This window comes from Ailuropoda melanoleuca, chromosome 7 (genome assembly GCF_002007445.2).
Source record: "Ailuropoda melanoleuca isolate Jingjing chromosome 7, ASM200744v2, whole genome shotgun sequence".
Lineage (NCBI taxonomy): Eukaryota > Metazoa > Chordata > Mammalia > Carnivora > Ursidae > Ailuropoda > Ailuropoda melanoleuca.
The window spans coordinates 129900545-129920549 of NC_048224.1; the positions used below are offsets into that span (position 1 = coordinate 129900545).

Below are 20005 nucleotides of genomic sequence, written 5' to 3' on the forward strand. Positions count from 1 at the left end.
ATCCGTTGCCTTCTCTCATTTAGCTGATTATAAGAAGTTCAGCGCATTCTTTGAATTTTTTGTTGTACTTATTAAAGAATTTTGTAATTCTTTTTATATTAAAAGCAGGCAAATGGAATTTTTAATTTATTAAAAAATATAAATCAGGAGTTTCTGTAATTCTTTTTTTTTTTTTTTTCATTTTAGGTTAGTGGGCCTGAAGGAAAAGAAAGTAGGGAAATTTCTCACCACTACCCTAGAGAGTAAAGAATTCTGTCTACTGAATCATACCTCCCTGCAGCATCTTGGACAGAAATAGGTATACTATATGCATTTAGTAAATACTGTTTGGCTAACTGGTTTCTAAATTTCTGACAGTGCCAAAAAGAAATTACTCGCTCTACTTTTAACAGTTTATAACATATTGACCTTTTGTTTCCTTCTAGAATAATTGAAAAAATATTTTCACCAATTATTTTATCATTGTTCATTAGTTACATTTTAATAAATTTTTAAAATTTATAGTGACTTTGAGCTAATGTTAGTTCATTTAGATGTGTTTTCCAAAGAAAGAATAAGCCTATGGTGTATAAAATAGAAGATGTTTAACATTATTGCTCTTAGCTGCAAACTGCTTTTAAAATGACTTACATCCTCTGCGTTTTTCATAGGTAATCCAGCTTAAATTTGACATGAAATATTCTAAATTAAATTAAAATGTTTATTGTTTTATAAATATATATAAATATATATATAAATATAAATAAATATAAATATAAATAATGTTGCATTTAACTCAGTGTTAAAAATATTTTCAAATAAGATTTCTGGTTTAAAAAAAACCGGAGTGGAAGGTGATAGCTGCAGAACTCTATATAATTCCTAAAAATCAACCAATTATACACTTAACAATGGGCAGATTTTATGGTATGCAAATTATACCTCAGTAAAGCTATAAAAAAAACCCAGAAAATTAAGTACAACATCTAATGTGCTAGCAAATGTGGAAACTCCTTTAAATTACAATATGCTTATAAATCCAATTGTCTCACCTCAGTAGGTAGCTTTCTACATGGCCTACTTTTTCCCAATTCCCTTATCAAAAGATATTTAAAATAAAGATTTGTCTGTCCCTATCTGATCATTCTGCCTGAATATTTTTCAAAGATAAATCTTGCAGCCTACATTTCGTGGGCTCTGAGAAGAATTTTCAAAACGAAGGCACCTTTGGTCTCCCTATCTGTTTGTGAAGTAAGGATGGCTCTGATCCACTGAGATCCTCCATCTGGGCAAGTAGACAACTCAGGACTGGTCATGTATTAGCATAATTGACCCAGACATTCACCTCTGCTCTCCTCCCTACTATCCAGCCACCTCTGTCTTCCCTGCCAAATTCATCTTGCAAGCCTTCCACTGTTTCTTCTGTTCTCCTCCCACTTCCTAAAACTGTTGGTAAAGTCCCCAAATAATCTTACCAGTGGATAACACAAGTGTTTCTATTTTCTGTGCAGAGCTAAAGCTTAAATGATTTCATGCTTCCTTTTTAAAAAGCAAAATGTTAATGAATCCCATTTTACATTCACTCAATTTCCACATCCCAAGGAATTTCCTCCTTTTTATAAATCCATCAGGCCATGTGTCTTTGCTAGTGTCTTTGCTGCTCTTCATTCTCCTGCTCTTTGTCGCTGGAAACACTGTCCTCTGTTTTACTGCCAGTGTAAGCGATGCTCCCAATTTCAGATCACCTGCATTTGATTGCTGTCTCCTCAGCTGATATTCTAAGCTTTTAAATTCTTTTAAATTTATTTGTCTTCAAATACTGATGCTGTGTCAAATTATATATAGCATCTGAATCTAGTTTCTTAAAGGGACAATTCTATCTATGATTTATAGTTTAGAGGGGGCTGGAAGCTTTAGGCATGAGTTGGCCTCTACTGATTGCATCTTCAAGAATGTTGATGTCTCAGGGCATCTGGGTGGCTCAGTCAGTTAAGCATCTGCCTTCGGTTCAGGTCATGATCCCAGGGTCCTAGGATCCAGCCCCGCATCGGGCTCCCTGCTCAGCTGGGAGCCTGCTTCTCCCTCTGCCTGCCACTCCCCCGCTTGTGTGCTCACACGCGCTCTCTCTCACTCTCTCTCTCTCAAATAAATAAGTCTTAAAAAAAAAATGTTGATACCCCCCAGAACCCTTAAAGCTACTCTGAAATCATAAAATCCTGTTATAATTCAAATACTATGCTTCTCACTGCATCTTTCTATGAGAAATGGAATTAAATCATCTCTGGCTAACACTAGCACTGGCAATAACAACAGTGATCATGGTGGTGATGACAGCAGTCAGGTAGAGGTGACAGCACTGTTAGTGATCGTGGCAGCAGTGTCAGGGGACTAGTCATGGTGGTGGTGACAGGAAGGGTAGTGGGGTTAGCAGTTGCAGCTCCCATGGACTGAGAGCCTGTTCTGTGACAGGCCATTGGATACATTATTTTATTTAATTCTCACAACAATTCTGTAAGGGAGGGATTTTCATCCCCATTTTACAGGTGAAGAAACTGAGGCTCAGAAAAATAAAACATTGTTCACTGTGTATCACACACAGCTAGGAAAAAGCAGAGCTTGGATTCAAGGTGTAGCCAACCTCAAAGCCCATATTCCTAACCTCTGCATCAAGGTGCCTTAAATGGGAGAAACCTAGAGAAGCAAGACCCTTTCTATGTATGTATCTGCGTGTACTGTTTGTCTCAGCTGCAACCTACGGAATACCCCTCAGAATGCCCATGCCTATTTCTGTTTGGTGGAAAGTCACAGAGGGGCTCCTTAGACAGGTAATCCTTGGTGTCCTCTTGGGCCACTACTGACTTGGCCAGTGGAACTGCCCTGGACCAGGGCCCTGCCTTTCGTATCCCATTCATTGTTCTGTGCTCTGAGTTTTTACAGTCAAAGAGCTACAGGGGAAAAGATGGGAAGGATAAAAAAGGAGCTTCTTCAAGCTTTTTTACCTTTCAGAAATTGGAAAATAAATCTGATAGGTTGCCCAGGATGCAGGATCCCCCACACCCCATGACCTACACCCCTCCTGAGGCCATGTCTGAGGCAGGGGCTGAGGGGCCTTCCCAACAGTTCAACAGGCTGAGTTGTCACTGCATTCCCCAGTTTGGTACAAAACTAACCCCCATTCCAACTATTACATTCTTAGGAATCATTTAAAAGTCTTCCCCATCAAAGGCCATGGAATGTCATCTGTCAGAATTTCAGTGCTAGTAGTAATGACACATCAGCCCAATGTGGATTGTTGACTGTGTTGAATGGCTTCAGTTGAACTTTTAGAAATTCATGTGGAGGGGCGCTTGGGTGGCACAGCGGTTAAGCGTCTGCCTTCGGCTCAGGGCGTGATCCCGGCGTTATGGGATCGAGTCCCACATCAGGCTCCTCTGCTGTGAGCCTGCTTCTTCCTCTCCCACTCCCTCTGTTTGTGTTCCCTCTCTCGCTGGCTGTCTCTATCTCTGTCAAATAAATAAATAAAATCTTAAAAAAAAAAAAAAGAAATTCATGTGGAGCTACGTTAGCATTTGGAACTCTCTGGCCATAGCAGTAATTGGCTATTGAATTTTAATTCAAAATATTATTAAAATACCCATCAAATTATCACTACAACTTAAGGGTTAAAATAAGAAAAATGTGTTCTCTATTTCCCAGTCTTCAGAAATATTCTTTTACACTCTTAATGGCAATTTTTAAAAATGTTTATCTATAAAGCAGAGGGTTCCTGATACTGAGAAGCATATACAAGGATCAAGCATCATCTCCTTTAGTCCTTCTTACAAGTGCTTTAGGTTTTTTGAGGACTTAAAATGTCATTCACATATTTATTATTGATTTTTTTCTCACTGAAAATATCATTCAGTATTTCTGATATAATAATTATAGTAAAATCTGTCAAGTAGAAACTCAGGATGGAAGCATGTTATATTTCTGTTCCCGAATTCAGTTATTAAAATTACATTTTCAGGGTGCCTGGGTGGCTCAGTCAGTTGAGTGTCCAACTCTTGATTTCAGCTCAGGTGGTGATCTCGGGGTCATGAGATGGAGCCCTGCATTGGGCTCCACGCTCAGCACAGAGTCTGCTTGTCCCTCTCCCTCTGCTCCTTCCCTGCCCCCTGTGCTCACACACACTCTCTCTCTCTGTCTCTCAAATAAATAAATAAAATCTTAAACAATAAAATGAAATAAAATTACATTTTCACACATTTGTTTATCTGTACCTTACCTATATATCATTTTTTTTCAGCCTCATCCTAAGTAATAATACCTCTGAAATAACAGTTTAGATATGGTGGTTATTTTTTGTAAATCACGTCAAAATAAAATTTTTAAATATACAGTATCCTGTAAAATAAATATATATTTAAAAATTTTTTACATTTAAGGGGTGCCTGGGTGGCGCAGTCGTTAAGCGTCTGCCTTCGGCTCAGGGCGTGATCCCGGAGTTATGGGATCAAGCCCCACATCAGGCTCCTCCGCTATGAGCCTGTTTCTTCCTCTCCCACTCCCCCTGCTTGTGTTCCTCTCTCGCTGGCGCTCTCTCTCTCTGTCAAATAAATAAATAAATAAATCTTTTAAAATTTTTTTAATTTAAATTTTTTTCTCTAATGATCTCACATAGAACTGTTACCCGTCATACCTTGGAGTACACCAAATAGGGGGAAGAGTTTGGGATTTGGGGTGATAAACCTTAGATTCTAGTCCTATCCTTCCCATAAGTTCCTTTAAAAGGTTAACTAAATCTGAACTGCAGTATTTGCGTTTGTAAAACAGAAATTACCATGCCCTACCTCCTGCAAGTGAGAAGATGTCTTTGAAATATTTTGTAAAATCATAAAGTACTATTAGATGAATCTCTTTTTCTGGCAATGGGTCTTCCTAATAAGATTGTACCTCTCCAATTCTCAGTTTGGAAATAAATATTCCAGGCATTACTAAGGTCTGTTGCTGACTAGAGCCTAAGCTGTAGTTGCTGAGGGAATCTATATTTCCTCCTCAGGGGAGAATGAACATCCCCTACCTTCAGCCTCCTCCCCCTGGTGCCCAGGTCAACCCATCTATGATGGTCCCACTCAGAAGCAAAGCTGGACCAGGCCAAGTCTTAGCCTTCCTATTGTTGGATCCCCAGACCACCCTTAGACAGAGGGAGAATGCCCAGAATAAAGGAAAGGAAACAGGTTGTTCAACCTCTTCCCCTCAGGGTCCTGGAAGGAGCAAGTATTGGGTCCACCAGGGCATGTAACAAGAACAGAGGGATTCCAGTGGGTTCCTGTCCAACTTCGTCAAGCAGAAGCTAAGTCTTTCCTGCTTAAGGAAAGTTAAGCAGCTAATGAGTAACAGAACCAGCAATCATCCGTATTAATATAGGCTGGATCAGGCTCCCTTTCTCTAGATCCTAGAGAATCCCATTCAGCCATAGAAAGATGCAGTATCTCATACTGTGTTCCTTCATTTTGCTTGATCTATTGAATCACTGGTGACCAGAGGCACAGAGGGCTTCTGCAGAACAGAGAAAACCAACCCCACTGGTGTGTCTCTACGTGCCGTTCCCAGTATCCCCCACCCCTCTCTTGTTCCTTTGGCATCCCTGACCTTCTAAACCTGACTTGAAATCTACCTGTTCCTCAGAGCCCTTCTCTGGCCAAACTACCTCCATTTTCATGGCCCTGTTTCTCTGTAGCTCCTCAGTCCTTATGAACCACAAATGTGACAGACTTGCTTGCACTTAATAACTGTTAAGTCACTTGCATGAGTTAAATGACCCCAACCCAGCATCACATTTGTTAGGGAAAGTCACTGTGTCCTACTGGAGGCTCAGTGAGTGTTAGCCAACTGATCAGTATTACCAGACCAGGGAAAGATCAAGTGGCACAGAAAGATGCTTGCAGAGGAAGGAGAGGAGATAGGTAAGATAGATAGCATCTTCCTGAGCCACCCAACTCGAGCCCCACAAAAGAGCCAAACTCCATTCCAAACCATGTTAATTCATGGGTTCTGGGGATTCAAAGATACATGAGACATGGCCCCTTCCTCAAGGGTCTCACAGCTTAGTGAGAAAGACAGCAGTGTAAACAAATCATTACAGTGGAGTGTGACAAGGGCTGTAGTGGGAGGCTATACAGAGAAAGGAAGAAGAGGGGCACCTGGCTGGCTCAGGCAGTAGAGCACGTGACTTTTTTTTAAAGTAATCTCTATGCCCAATGTAGGGCTTGAGCTCACGACCCCAAAATTAAGAGTCGCATTCTCTACCGCCTTTTTCAAGTTTACTTTTAAAAAAAGAAAAAAAGGAAGGAGAAATTAGCCCTACCAGGGAATTCTAGAAACACTTAATAGACCTGACATCTTCTGACAGTTTGAAGGATGAGGAATTTACAGGACAGACAGGGAAATGTCCTTGAAAGCAAAGAACAGAGCATACAGAAGAGGTAAGGAAGAGTGTGAGTGGGTGTGGGTGGGCTGGCAGGAGACAAGGTTGAGAGCAGACGCAGGGTCTCATTTCCTCGTGGGGAGTCCTGGGATCTCTGCTAAGGAGATTGCATTTGATTTTGTAAGTCCAAAGGGAGCCAAAGCCAGGTTTAAGCAAATGGATGATACTATCCAGTGTTTTAGAAAGATCACAACATGATCCCAGTTAGGAAGGGGCAACTCCGCAGTCAGCATCCCCACAGTCTCTCAGTGAGACCTCCCCACTGAGCTGTGGGTGCCTGGCACCCAAACTAACATCCTTAAAAAGAATGTTATAACCAAATCATGGGGTGACCAAGGGCTATCCTAGGGCCTATCCAAGGACTCTCCAGGGTGATGGGGTGAAAAATGGAAAAGAAGAATGAAAGTGTCCATCAGAATACCTCAGTGGAGTATCATCCTCCCCCTTTTTTGAGTAGGGAGGAGCAGCTGATTTTGTGAGTAAGGAAGAGCTCATCACAGGCCATGCTGGGCCTGCAAGATTTGAGCAAATAGACGGCACAACAAAGATCCAGAAGAGAAATTTCCTAATGGTCAATGCTGACAGAAGTTTTAAGAATTCACTGAGAACTGCTGTGAGGTAAATATTTCACCGGGCATTAGGCTTAGAGTCCTACAAGAGGAATGTCACCCTACAAAAGAAGGACTATGACAGCTCTAACATTTGTGCCAACAGAGCACCACCATCTCTGGAATGCCAGAGAGAACTCCCTGAGTGCTCGGAGACATTATTTGAAAACTAAAGAGTAGGGAAAGAATTAGATCAATTTGTGTTTCTAGTAAATTATCCTTTTAGTACTCTAGAGAAAAAATTCTCAAGTATTAAGTGCCAGAAATGTAAAATATATGAATATTTCCTCTTAATGTTTCCTATGGATGATTACTATTGTCATCACCACCACCACCACCATCATCACGACTTCTGCTATTAAACTGTAAGTCACATTCACTCCTGAGAACTTCCAGGTCTGGCAGAATTCATGTTATCTCAATGTTTGTCTTACCAACGGGCAATAACTGAGTTGTTAGAAAAACTATAGCCTAAGAGTAATTGTTTTCTTTGGTATATGGATAACACGTATGCTAAGATGATGTTGCCCTTCACTTCCAGGAGTCTGAAACCCTAAATATGTGTATAGTAAAATATGCCAAAGTGATTGACCAGTGATTTACTACAATAAATAACTCAATAGATAACAGTTGAATAAGAGCCCATTGCGTACAGAGCTCCATGGCAGCTCTAGCCAGGAATGCATGATATGCGCTAGGAACACAGTATCATATCCACGTAAACAGTACGAACTGGCAAAAGTGACCCTGAGTGCACAAGAAGGGCACTCATTCCAGACCATCAGATCTCTCTGCGCTCATCACACTGGCCCTTTTTCTAATTCTTGTTGCATTTTATGGCACCTGCTTTTCTTTCCTGTCTCCTCCAGCACACTGCTCCTAGAGGGCAAGGATCAGGTCGGATCCATATCAAAGTCAGCCTAATTATTTCTAAGCAGGGGAGCTAAAACACAGAACAGCTCCAACTTGAATGTGCTTTAGAATCCTGAGATGATTCCTGGCCAACCCTCCACCCCCAGCCTTCTGCATCAAACCGTATAGGATGGGGCCCTATATGCATTTTAACAAGCCACGTCCCCTAGTGTCCCCCTCAGATGATTCTGATCCAGTTGGTCAGGAAACCCACTCAGAAAACACTTTTCAATCTCGGGGTGCCTGGGTGGCTCAGTTGGTTAAGTATCCACCTTCGGCTCAGGTCACAATCCCAGGGTCCTGGGATGGAGCCCCGCACTGGGCTCCCTGCTCAGCAGGGATTCTGCTTCTCCCTCTCCCCCTGCCTCTCCCTCAGCTCATGCTCTTTCTCTCTCTCTCTATTTCAAATAAATAAATAAAATCTTTAAAAAGAAAAGAAAAAACACTTTTCAATCTATAAGCCTAGCGTATAAGCCTGGAGCACACCCTTTGGATCAGCTAGAACTAGCGTTTATCCCAGTTCCATACTCAGTAGCTACAGGGCAGGCATGTGTAAGTTTAAGTCCTTTGTGCCCCAGTTCCCTCAGTTATAAAATGAGGATAGGTACAAAACGTTTAACAGAAACAAAATAGAATGGTGGCTGCCAGGGACTTCCAGAGAGGGGGTGGGGAGTAAATTGTTTAATGGGTACAGAGTTTCAGTTCTGGAGGATGAAACATTTCTGGAGATCTGTTGCATAACAATGCAAATATACTTAACATTACTAAAGTGTACATGTCAGAATGGTTAAGGTGATAAATTTTAGGCTATGTGTTTTTGCCACAATTAAAAAGAATTTTTTTAAAGAAATTTTTAATAGGGTTGCATAATAGTATCTACCTAATAGTGGTGTTACAAGCATTACATGAAATAAAGCATGTCAAGTCTCTGGCGCAGTCCCTGATCTAGCAACTGCTCAAAAAATTATAGCTATTATTGTTGTTGTAGTCCTGGTTGTTAAGGTAGTTAACTGTGAATAAGTTACTATTTAAAGGCATTTTAAACCAAATTATAGTCTGAATCTTCCAGCTGATGGAGGTTCTCTATACTTTTTGAAATGGTATGCCAATTTCTCAGGAAAGCACTGGGCTGTAAAATGGAAACTTATCTCTAATCATTCATTAAGGACTGTTTCAAACCCTCCCCACAAATCCAAGTAACATTTGACAAACTGCATTTTTCTAAATCCTAACCAGCAGACCCGTTCACATTTCACATGTAGATCCTTATGTTAAAAACCCCAACCATATTATAGATGTTGAACTTTGTTTTTCAGCTTAGGCTTAATGAAGGAAGCCAAGCAAACTCTGCCACTGTAAAAGAAAGAAATGATCTCCATGAAATATTTTGCATCTTTGATGTGCACGTGGAACCCAAAACAGATTTGGGAAACATGGCATAAACCCAAGGCCATCATTTTGATTCTCTGTGCATCGTTTTGATTTCATGTGCATCTATTCTAATTTCATCTCTCCAGCCTATTATTTAAACCTTAGCAGGACAGATGTGCTGTTTTACAGGGCCATAATCCACTTGGTGGGTGGATAACCAGGAGGCCTTTGGTCTTCATCATTTACTCCAATAAGAAAACTAGACTATTGCCTTGTAAAACAGCGTGAGTCCCCCACCCTGATTTCACATGCTATGCTAACCCACAGAACATCCTTGGAACTTCTAACTGAATTCATAAAATTCATCATGGTCACAGGGATGACCAAAATTCTCTCTAGGCTGATTGAAATTAGGCAAAAGTCCATCTAGAAATATAAATAGTAAAATGAGAGGGTTGGAAAATGACTTCAGGTCCAGGATTTTAGGCCAGCACAGGTGCTCATGTGAATCAGATTTATCATTCTAAGGCCGAGAATGTTAGGTACCCACTGGAGAAAACTCTAATCCCAGTGCCTTTTAAATCTCTCTTGATTGAAAAATAAATTCCAGAGTCATTGCTAAGGATCCCCTGCCACTTTTTAAAATCTCCATTCTATGTGTAACTCTTGTAATTGTGGGAGATAAGGGTTTTCAGAGAAACCAGGAGACCCATCCCAGAACTTTTGAGTAATGACAACATTGTCTGTCAAGAGGTGGTATTTTTGAGATCAGAAATGGGCAGCAGTATATACAGATGGACCATCAGCAAGGATTATGATTGCTCCCATCTACCAGCATCCTTGCCAATGGGTGGAAGGAAAGAGAAGTAAGAAGAGCTGTGATTGTAAACAGCAAGAAGTGATTAAAAGAATGTAAATAACCAGACATTAGCTTCAGATTCTACGCATACTGCATTCTGACCAGTTAATTTTTCTTTTTCTGATGCAGTAAAGACACTACCTTGTTACCTTAATATGGGGGTTTCTGATAAAGGCTTGAGGTTCCGATACCCAAGAATTAACTCCAACTCTAACTTCAACTAGTCACGTGACCTTAGAAAATCACTTAACTACTCTGGGCCTCAGTTTCCTCATCTAGAACAGGACCTAGATCACGTGACACATTCAATAGGTATTTGAAGAAGTTTATCCATAAAATGGGGATAAACCAGGAGATCTCAAATTCTTTCCAGACTCACCATTCAACAGACCTGTGACTTCTTTGTTACAGGCTCATGTCCCTTGTCACTCTAGTCCTCTTCTGCACATCTGTACCAACAGAGGAATCTCTCTTTATTGAGTACAATCCTACCTTCATTTTCTCATCACATGATAGTGTTACCCTCAATTATATTACAAAAAGGAAGCATTTTGCCATTAACCTGATCATACAGTTATTTTTTCAAACAACAATCAGTTACCAGAGTATATTGCTATTTCTAAAGTTCTATGCAATATTTTAAAAACTATGTAAGGAAGTATTTGCATTTTCCTTCCATAGTTGTTTTCTGCTTGATTTCAAGAGTTAAATGAACAGTTTCAAATACCTTCTGTGTGATGTTTTTCCCCTCCATTAAAAAGCTGAAGGGTTTTTTTTCCCCCCTCTTTAGGAGGAAAAAATAAATCTTTCCCCTGTAATTTACTTTGGCTTTCTCAAAAGTTGGGTAGGAAAGCCAATGTAATTCAGGTAGACTCTAAAATGTTCTTGTTGTACAAGTATGCACAGAAAGGAAGCCTATAATTTCTGAACATTCTTTCAGGAAGTTTGTATTCTCTGTTTTCCAGGGAGCCTTTACTTTCCAAGGGAGTATGATCGACATGCCATTACTGAAGCAAGCCCAGAACATTGTTACGCTTGCCACATCCATCAAGGAAAAATGATCTGTTAAATGAAGCTCTCATCAGGTGGGCTGAACATATACAGTGGGTTTCTTAAAGACAAACCATAATACTCAAGGCAACTTGTTAGTATGCCAGATTGGAACCTTTCTCCCATTTACAGTTCATGTTAATCACGATTTGTGTGTGTGTGTTATCTCACTGGCCAGTTATTCCTCTAAAAATGAACTTCTTCCTTTTTGGTTCCAAGCTTATGACTTTATTGCTCATTAATGTGTTACAAATATGCACTTATGATTTCACGGGAAGGTAAAATAGTGGAGAGAGATGGGCTGGAGGGATGTGAGGTTTTTAATGAAACAGATCTTTCTCGAATATGTATGCTCCCTTCACATTTCTCACGTTAGATGTTTCCCACATTGTTCATTACTCGACACTGTAAATAATTTAAGGCCAGTCTTAAAAAATAGTCATTAAATGAAGGGGTTATGTTTATTTCACTAGAAATCTGATAAAATGAGAGATGGCATAGAAAAGTTAAGTATCGGATAGCTTCTAAAAATAAATCTTCAAAACTGATTTCTCTTAACCTCCATCTCCCAAAATGAAACAGCCATACATTTGAATGGGTAGGTGAGAACTATGAAAGCCCTCATCCTGGGTGAATGCTTTGGGTCAACAGTTACCAGCAATTAAAAAAAAAATGTGCAGAAACGCAAGACCATCCATTCTCTCCCTTAATTTCCCCATTTAACTGTTTGCCATTGAGGCCACATCCCCCTGTAAATGTATGGCCGGGACAGGGCCCCCCTCAGCAATAAACTTGTAGCCTCTAAGAAGACACAATGCGGCAGAGCTGGTGCATATGGTCCCCTGCGAGATTTGCATCACATTAGAGATGCTGCTGCAGGTCATATGGGCGGTGTGGTTAACGGGCTTAGTAAAGCTGTTTTGAAGAGGTTAACCCAGCTTGTAGGAAGGGTAAATAAACATAACAACCAGCCATTCTTCCCTATTCAGCGTGTGCTCTTATACTGAAGGCTAAAGGGTATTGAAGCTGGGAAGGATCAACTTGTGTTTGCCAGAGGACGCCAATGAAATTTGAAACACCAACAATCAGAGATTTTGTTTCAGCTCCTCATTAAATCATGAGCTTTTGTGTTGAGACTCTGGACGACTGTTCTTTAAGAAATTAACAGAATGGGAAGTTTTAAACTCTACACCAACCTTTTCATGACCTACACAGCAGCAAAGCTGCTACTCTTAGACAAACACCGCGGGGAAGGCTGTTCTGTTTATTTAAATTTGTAAATAGAAAACAGTTGTTTTTTTATTTTCATTTTTCACCCCTCCTACACCCTTGTTGTTTATTTCCTCCGTGGCCCCTACTGTATGGCCAGCCAGGGGTCTACTCTGCCCCTGCCTCTTCCAGTTCCTACAGGAAGTTGAGAGGGAAGTAGAGTTGAAGGTTATACAAGGAAAGACGCCATGGAACTCAAGCAGAGTGGGAGAGGCCCACACACCGTCCTGCAACACCCGCCCACCCAGTGCACTGAAGGAAGGGGATGATTCAGTTCTGACAGGCAGGCAGGGAAGGAACTGGATCCAGGCAGGATGGTTCTGAGGAAACACATTCTTGAAACACCAACTAATAATCCCAGACCTGGGATCTGAGTAGACAGCTCTTAAATGGGGATGGGATGTGCTAAGCTGGGGTCCTGGCCTGCGTTGGTGGTGGGTCTCCTCTCCTCTGTGCACCCCTCTCTCTAGCCCCTCATGAGAGCATTGTCACTTTTCACCTTGGTCGTCCTGTGCTGCCCCCAAGTTAGCTGGAAAGGAAGGTAGAAGCTAGCCCCATCCTCACATGGAGCGGCTGGAAGGAGGAGGATGGCATCTCAGCCAATGTGGGAAGACTGGCCTCCCATCAGACTGGGCTTCAGGCCTGCAGATAGGGGCAGCAGGCAGCAGTCACAGGAGAGGCAGCACCCACCACCACCACTGTTGTCGCAGCTGTGTGTCGTAGGCTGGCAGCCAGGTGTGCACTGGGGTGATCCAAGACGGTAGACCTGGTTCAGACCCCTCTGCTCAGAACACACAGACACAGGGGGACTGCTCAGAAGGCAGAAAGCAAAGGGAGGCCTCATCTTATCCTGACCTGTCCCTTACACACACCTCCTCCTCAGGGTGTTAGAACTAGCCTACACTGTGCCTGTCTTACAAGAAGAAAATAAAAGCCTTCCTTCTTTATTCCCTACAGGCATCCCCCACTTCAACCCAACTGCCCTTTCCCATTCTTGTGTGTTGGTGCAGTTAACCGGTGGAGGCTTTGACAGGATGAAAGGGCAGACATCTCTCCACCCCAGTTACAGAGGCAGCCCCCAAACCCTAAGGTAGACCTCCTCAGGCCAGGGGCTCACCGAGAGCCAAGCCCTCCCTCTGAGGAAACCTCAGATGCCAGGGTGGAAGCACTGGGACCTCGGGAAAAGCAGTCCATTTAGTAAGGTCTCTGAGTGGTGCTGAGAGCCTGGACGTGGCTAGGACTCCCCACCCCCATCACCAACAGACCCGTGGATTCCTAGATCCCCTACAATGTGGGACTGACTGGTTACCACATCTTTACCTGACACCCAGATGTCGCATTTATGATCTTCCTCGTAACCCTGTGTTCCCAATTATGGTAAAATCGTGAGACTAGGACCCACTAGAGCCAAAAATCTGGACCAGTCTGCTCTGATCCACTCTGAATAGAAACCCTAAACGAGGGCCCCAGAAGAGGATTTAGTTAGGGTCAGAGATCCTGGGGAATTCCTCCAGCTAGCAATGGACTACAAGAAGAGGAGATCGCAGCCATTTGATTAATTAAAAACCATACCTGTTTATATTTTGTGTAGCTCATCACAAGCTGCTTCGCCATATCACCCCCTTGTTATTAATTCTTGGGGGCTAAATTATGGGTAACACTATTAAAACATTATCAGAACTAATGAGAAACAATTACTTAGAAAATGAGCCAGGACAAGATTGAGTTGAGAACATCAGTGGTGATCACTGTAGATTAGTTTAATAAATCATCAGGTGCAGGGCAGGACTGACTGTATGTATGCAAAGCCCTGTCACGGGAAAATGAAATTGAGATTTTTTTTTGCATAATTTTTTCATTAATCTCAATAGGACCCGTGTGGTGTAGATTGTTTTATTCCCCTAATACCTTGCCTGAGGGGGGGTGCCCAATAATGTCTTCATTGTTTTACTGAGGTCTTAATGACAATCTGTGACAACCTCATTTTAATGTATAGAGGATTATATCAGTACAATCATGTTTTATTGAAATGGTGAGGGGAAACTCCAGTGGAGTCAGGCACTGTCTGTGAGCGCAAGTTGGGAATTTCCCGGGCATCTGGGTGCAGTTCCCTTCAGATTTCCAAGTATTGAACCGCTGGCTGCCCTTAGGTCTGCTTCTCCAGGGACAGGCTAGGAAAAGCTGCCTCAAGAAGACTTCACCGTCACCGCCTCCTATTTGAATTTGAAAGTAGCTCGTTGCTTGCCATATTTTGCTGGGCAAATGGAACAGACCATGTAGGTTTGTGGTTTTTGTTTTGTTGTTGTTGTTTTTTTTTTCTTTTCTAAAATATACCCGTTACCATCTTTAACACATCAACCCCTGAATAGTTCTGCCCTTGTTGGGAAAACTGACCTTCGCTGGAGACATTATATTTTCTAACGATGTCTTAAGAGGATAAAAAAAGAATACATGCTTTTTAATTTGAAGGACGTTCTGGTTTTATGGTTTCCGTTCACCTTGGAAAGCTAACTGTCGTCCGTTTTTGTTTTTATTTTTATCTCTAGTACTTGGAAGGCAATTGATCCTACAAAACAGGTTATAAGATTACCAGCAGGATCTTGTGCATATTAATGCCGGGGAGGGGCACGGAACCGGTCTGTCACCGCGGAGTTTATGCCCCAGGCTCCGGGACACGGTCCTCCCAGCCCAGAGACCCTCCCCCGCGAGGTTTTCACCTTGCAATTTCGGGGGAAAGTGGAGGAAAGTAATTAGAACAGCTCAACACTTAAATGTTAAAACTTTAATCTTCCTTTTCGCGCTTTTAAATCAGGGCGGGGGTGGGGGGCGAAGAGAGCGAACAAAATGGCAAAGAAAACTTTAAAATACCTAACTTAGTACCTGAAGGCTTGCGCCGTGGTACCGGGCAGCTTTTTGCTGTACTGTGATGGGTGATTGTGGATGTTGGTAGTGGTAGTTTGTTTACATTCCAGCAATTATATGGCAGCATATTTCCTTCCGAATCGGTTAAGAATTGCCAACGACATAAAGTGATGTGTTTGGAAAGGAACTGAAATCGTCGTTAGCGCCTTTTGTGGTCCTTTGCTGTCGATCCGACCCCGTTCCAGCTAAGCGGACTGAAGCCTGCAGATTTTTTTATTTAAAAAATCAAAAAACAAAAACTGTTTACAAGTCTTGTAAAAAACAAGGGATTTGTCGCTCGCGCCCTTCCTTTTTAAATTTTTAAGTGAACGGCTCGGTGTTTGCTTCTTCCGACGGGAAGGGCTCGGCGAGCCTGGGCAGCGCGCCCCGTCGCAAGGACGTGCGCCTGCGGGGCCGGAACACGCGGAGCGGGCATTCCCCGCCGCCCTCGCTTCCCGAGGACCGAGAGCGGCCGGCGGCGCGCGAGGGCACCTGGACGCGGATACTGGCGGCCCCAGAGGCACCGCGCGCGCTCTCCCGAGGCGCGCCGTCCCTTCCCGGCGGGGCGGCCTGGATCGGAGGAGCCCAGTGGGCCGGGACTTGCGGGCCCCGCTCGCCCGCCCGCCCGCCGCGGGCCGCCCGGAGCCCGCGAGCCTGTGGCGCAGCCCCGCTGTAATGGTGGCAGATCAAAGGCTGCCCCGTGTCCCCGTGGAGCCCGGGACAATCCCGCGCCTTTGTGAGCTGTTGCTAGGAGCCCGAGAAACTAAGGGAAAGTGTCAGGAGCATGTTAATCAGACTCGTTACAGTGTAACAATAACGTCTCTCTCGGGTCTCCCAGGCCCCCAGCACCCCTGGCGCACCCCGCGCACAGGCCCGACACCTGCGCGGGGTCCTCGCGCCTGCCCTGAGGACTGGCCAGCCGCTATGTCCCTCCAGCCCCGAAGTTAGCGCCTGGGCCCGGCGCAAGGACGAGCCCTAGGGACCCTGCAAGAGACTGGCGCATCTCCCGGGCCCAGATCTCCTTGACCAGACCCCTGCGCCCTTAGTCTGTCAGGCTCGAATCCGGATTCGTGGCCAGAGGGACCTGCGGAGGATTCGGGCCCCCCTGCTTTTAGTCATTGAGTTGAATTTCCCACGATATTCTAACACGGTATTAGAATCAAGAGAAAAATGAGCATTCCATTTTAGATTGCTTTTTGCTTGAGTTTCTTCAAAAGATTCAAAAACCAACTTTGCCAATTTCCCCTCAAATCCATAGAGGATACCATAAGTGATAATAACGAGTTTAAAAACAAAACAAAACAGAAACAAGAAAACTTTCCCGAAAGTAAAGATTTCTCTGAACTTTTTTGAGAGGATCCATTCATTCGTTTATTCATTCAACAAACATCTGTTGAGCCTGACCCAGTGCCAAACAGCTAGCTAGTATGGAAGTCGTAGGACTGGTTCCGGATGCACTTTTCTTTCAAAATTAAAACGCTCTTGTGTGAAGTCAAAGGGAGAGCAAAGGCGTAAAATAATGTCAAATGCCGCAACCAAAAGTGCCATTGACTACAGCAGTGATAGTAACAAGAGAGGTGCGGATTAAGAATTTAAAACATTTGAAAAACTGCACACCATATGCTTGGAAAACCAGCCACTTTTTTCACCTACTTTATCTCCTTCTCCCCTCCTCTTTTGGTCTCTGGGAGCTCCGCCAGGCTGCAGTTCTGAAGCCGGAAGTCCTGCCTGCAGTCTGAAGAGTAAAGTCAGTTTGTAGACAGCCTGTCAGACTTATTAAGGGAACAAACACTCATTCTTGTCCCATTCTCCCCTTGGCCGTACACAGGGAATTGGAAAGCTGTGCTTCGGCTTAGGACAGAATTTGGCCAACCGGAGGTGCCTTTCTCCAGTATGAGCTCTTGTTCAAGAGCCAAGGAAGTTCCCTTGGTTTAAATGCTGAACCTTAAGTCAAAGACAAAGTTTTCTATTTATCAGAAAGAATAGAAAACTCACCTTCGATCACCTGTGCCTATTGACCTAGAGGGAGCCCTGTAACTATGTTAGACTTCTCCATTGGTCAAAATCAATTTCTCACACTGTGTGTGCAACATGTAAACATATAGAAAACTGGTCCCAGAGATTAGTCTAAACCCTGGAAAGAATTTTCAAGATTCCCTTCATTACATGTTGTGAAAGAGCTGATAGGGGAGAAATTCAGTCACAAGAAACTGGATTTTTTTTTTTTTTTTTTTTTTTTTTTGTCTACCTAATGCCACATAGCTGGTTTGGCTGGGTTCTGTTTTGTTTTGAAACAATGAGTAAATTGCCTTAGTTATTCAGACACAGTAAAAGAATCAAGAGAAAAATGAACATTCCATTTCAGATAGCCTTGTGGTGGAGAGTTTCTTCAGAAGACTACACACTCTAGGCATGTGGCTTAATTTTTTTTTTTTTTAATGGGCTCTTTTGAGTTCCATGGAGGGAAGAACGTAAAAACTAACATGAATTTCTGGCTTAGATTCTCCAGGAAAACTGTGTTAATAACCCGAACTCCCAAATGAGGAAAGGAGCACCCCCATTTCCTCCAGTGGATCTCCAGGGACTGGAATTCATGCAGTAACTTCTGGGGGGCCGGGGTGGGGAGGAACTCTGTGATGCATCTCCCAGTCTGGCTTGAGGGAGCTCCCACAGCCGGCAGCCCCACTGGCATTTCCACACCAGTGCCACATCACCTCTGCCAAAGGACTCAGGCCACTTGGGGCCAGACTAGGACTAGCTGCATCTCCTGACCCTCTTCTGCAAAGCCTATGCATAAGCTGCAACCCCTTCCTCTCCGTCACACCCAACAAATTCCTAGCCATTCTTCAAGACATACCTTGCAGGTCACATCTGTGAGGTCTCCCCAACTCCCCACAGATGACTTGCTGACCCTCCCCAGTCCTTCCATTGCACTGGATCAGATGGCTGCTGTTCTGTGTGTGTGTCCCCCAAAGAGTGTGGATGCCCTGAATACTGGACATTGTCATGCATCCCCACATCCCTCTCCTGCTCATCTCTCACCCCTAAAAAGAGTTTGCTACAAGCGTGTTCATTCGAATTAGGAACAGAGTCTTTCCTCCATCAGACACTTAGGTTCTAATCCTGGCTTTCCGATGACCAGGTTGTGTTACATTCAGACAAGTCATTTATTCCCTCGGAGTATCAGTTTCTTCAACTAGAATAATAATACCTAACTCTAAGCATTGCTGTGAGGAGACAGTGGCATGGAAATGTACCACCCGGGTGCCCCTTCCACCGTCCCCACTCGCTCGCTCAGCTGGCCGGGCCGGGGACAGGGGGGTCAGCAGACAGCCTCCAGCTGTCAGCTCCTCCTTCAGCATCTGCCTCAGCTGCAGACAGCTGCCCAGAGTCTCAGCCTTTTCAAGGCAGCCTGCATCCGGTGATGTGTAGATTTTACCACGATTTAAAAAAATAATCTTTAAAGAAGAATGAATGCCAAATAAATATAAATAAATAAATAAGGTACTTTTTAAAAAGTACTAGCATCATGCTTGGTTTGGTGCACAGCAGGCATTCAGGAAAGGTTAAATAATTTCCATCCCGGTGCTGAACCTGGGCTGCAGTCCAGGACAGGAACCCCACCCCCACCCCTGCAGCAAAGCTGGCTGGAAAATGAATTTCTATCAAGTGAACCCCATTTTCTTATTCGCTTTTATTGGCCGGTGAAGGGTATGTCCTCACAGGAGAACATATTGGTGGGACCGATCCCTGGACATGCTGGGCGTAGTGGCACACTCCCAACAGCCATGCACATTCCAGGGGAGCTTTGTGGCTCTCTTGTTGTTGTTCAGAACCTCCTAGTCCCATTCCTGGACCATGGAAATTGCTCTCACTATAGAGCTGTTCTGACTACAAATACATGTTATCATTCTTTCCAACCACCCTGATTTTGTAGAGGACACCGGAGCTCCGGAAGATTATGCAGTACCGATTCCTGGCTGAAGGGGGCTCCATTCCCATAGAAAAAATGCAATGTGAGTGTGCCTCCTGGAGTTGTGCAAATATTGGCCTTTTCAGTGGACTTGCTCAAGGTCACACAGCTGGCAAAACCAAGCCTACAATGAATGTCTCAAACTAAAACCACACAGCTCCACACACAAGAACTCCTCAGATTTCTGGTTTTACATTAAGTTCCCCACTAAGGAAGCTCCAAATAAATTTTTTGAAACAATGAGAAAACAGCTGAAACCTCTTTTTCATTTATTTTTTTTTTTTTTAAGTAGGCTCCATGCCCAGCATGGGGCTTGAATTCGGAACCGCAAGATCAAGAATCACACACTCCACCGACAGAGCCAGCCAGGGGCCCCTGCAACCTCGTTTTCAATGACTGCCTCCCTCAGACACAATGCCTGACCTAGCAAAGATACTTGAGCCCATCACAACTGAAACAGCTGGTCATCAGACGCAGTCAGGAAGCTCCACCACCAGGCAAATGCCACCTTGAAGTGGGCCTCCATGGCCCCTGGCTCCTGTAGGCCCTGGATCACCACCTAGACCAAACTTTTGCGTGACTGCCCACTGAGGACTGGTCTAAGTGGCTGGAGG

The 20005-nt window shown here is 43.5% G+C and overlaps 1 protein-coding gene across 8 annotated transcripts in view; it reads left to right on the forward strand.

Moving 5' to 3' along the window:
• CLYBL (citramalyl-CoA lyase) overlaps positions 1–20005 on the forward strand; it is a 274133-nt gene that overhangs the window by 225160 nt on the left and 28968 nt on the right. For 4 of the 8 annotated variants that reach the window (XR_004626791.1, XR_004626792.1, XM_034665425.1 and 1 more), the window contains exon 8: positions 11164–11283. Coding sequence is in view for 5 of the 8 variants with exons in the window: in XM_034665425.1 (XP_034521316.1) it covers positions 11164–11259 (96 nt within the window). In the remaining 3 variants the exon portion in view is untranslated. Of the gene's footprint in view, positions 1–186; positions 299–11163; positions 13462–20005 lie in introns of those variants that run through there. The other 4 variants (XM_034665421.1, XM_034665426.1, XR_004626793.1 and 1 more) reach the window with 3 other exon arrangements.